Source organism: Exserohilum turcica (assembly GCF_000359705.1).
Source record: "Exserohilum turcica Et28A unplaced genomic scaffold SETTUscaffold_8, whole genome shotgun sequence".
Taxonomy (NCBI): Eukaryota; Fungi; Ascomycota; class Dothideomycetes; order Pleosporales; family Pleosporaceae; genus Exserohilum; species Exserohilum turcicum.
The window spans coordinates 617,578-618,693 of NW_007360299.1; the positions used below are offsets into that span (position 1 = coordinate 617,578).

The 1,116-nt window shown below is 50.2% G+C and overlaps 1 protein-coding gene across 1 annotated transcript; it reads left to right on the forward strand.

Moving 5' to 3' along the window:
- Positions 1-313: 313 nt before the first annotated feature.
- On the forward strand, positions 314-834 carry SETTUDRAFT_23766 (uncharacterized protein; the record flags this gene model as incomplete). Its single annotated transcript, XM_008032412.1, has 2 exons — positions 314-654; positions 717-834. The coding sequence occupies 2 exons, from the start codon at positions 314-316 to the stop codon at positions 832-834; spliced, it is 459 nt and encodes a 152-aa protein (XP_008030603.1).
- Positions 835-1,116: the final 282 nt, after the last annotated feature.

Sequence of the window (1,116 nt, forward strand, 5' to 3'; positions counted from 1 at the left end):
CGAGATTTGCTCGGATCTTTTCCCAGTTGGCAGGGGTATGTCCGCTTGTGGAGGCAATGTTGCTAGGATGCCGTCATATCTCGTATCCCCCACCCTGGAAGACTGCAATGTCGAGCACTAACGCTTACCTACTAGGTTCAAGACCTTCAGTCGAGTGACCTGAGCGTCGTGTTACTATATTGGGCCAGGGAAGATATTGCATATAAATACAGCCATCGGACCCTCCTATAGTCGACATCCACACCGCACTCTTCAACATCTCATCAACATCTACACCACTCTAACACCAACCCTCTAATTCCTAATCATCACCATGAAGTACTCCGCTGCCACTCTCTTCGCTGGCGCCGCCATTGCCGGTGCCGCCGTCCTCCCTCCCAGCACCGTGTGCGGCGAGAACGTCAACATCGCCGGCTACACCTTTGAGTTTGATAACACCGGGGCCAATTCTTTCAGCTTCAATGTGACTGGTGTTGACGGCATCCCGGTTACATGCTCAACCGGCAAAGTCGAACCTGGTCTCACGATTCCTAGCAAGGTCTTCGGTTGTGGGGACAGCAAGTACGCCTTCAGCGTCGGAACCGACGGTTCCAACGGTGTCGACCTATCAAACCCCCAGTACGACATTACTCTCTACAAGGAGACTGGACCTGGGTAAGTGTTCCTACCTTCTCTCATTCCCAAAAAGCGTGCCAAAAAGCTAACTGTAAATACAGTGTTGGTCTATGGGCCGAGACCCATATCCCGAGTGCCTGCGCACGCAGTGAGGAGACCAGCCCCCTTGCCTGCTCGCAGGTTTCGACCGTTTACGGCTTCCTCCTCAACTGCACATAGAGTGCTTCTTGCAAACATACTGTAACCGTCATATTACCCGTCAATCCGGCCTCTCAAGCATAGCCTCCCTATCTGTAATTAGACTTTTGTACCTTCTCTACATAGAACCACCATACAATATAATCCTACTTCTTGGAATTCTCAACTTCCCCCTATTGCGCGACTTGCATGACTGTCACTTGCTTTTTTTTCAGTGGGTTGCTCTATTGGGAGCTTAGCCTAACTAGCATGATAGCAAAGATAAGCGGAATGAAGAGGAAATAATTTTCATTGCACAAAGCA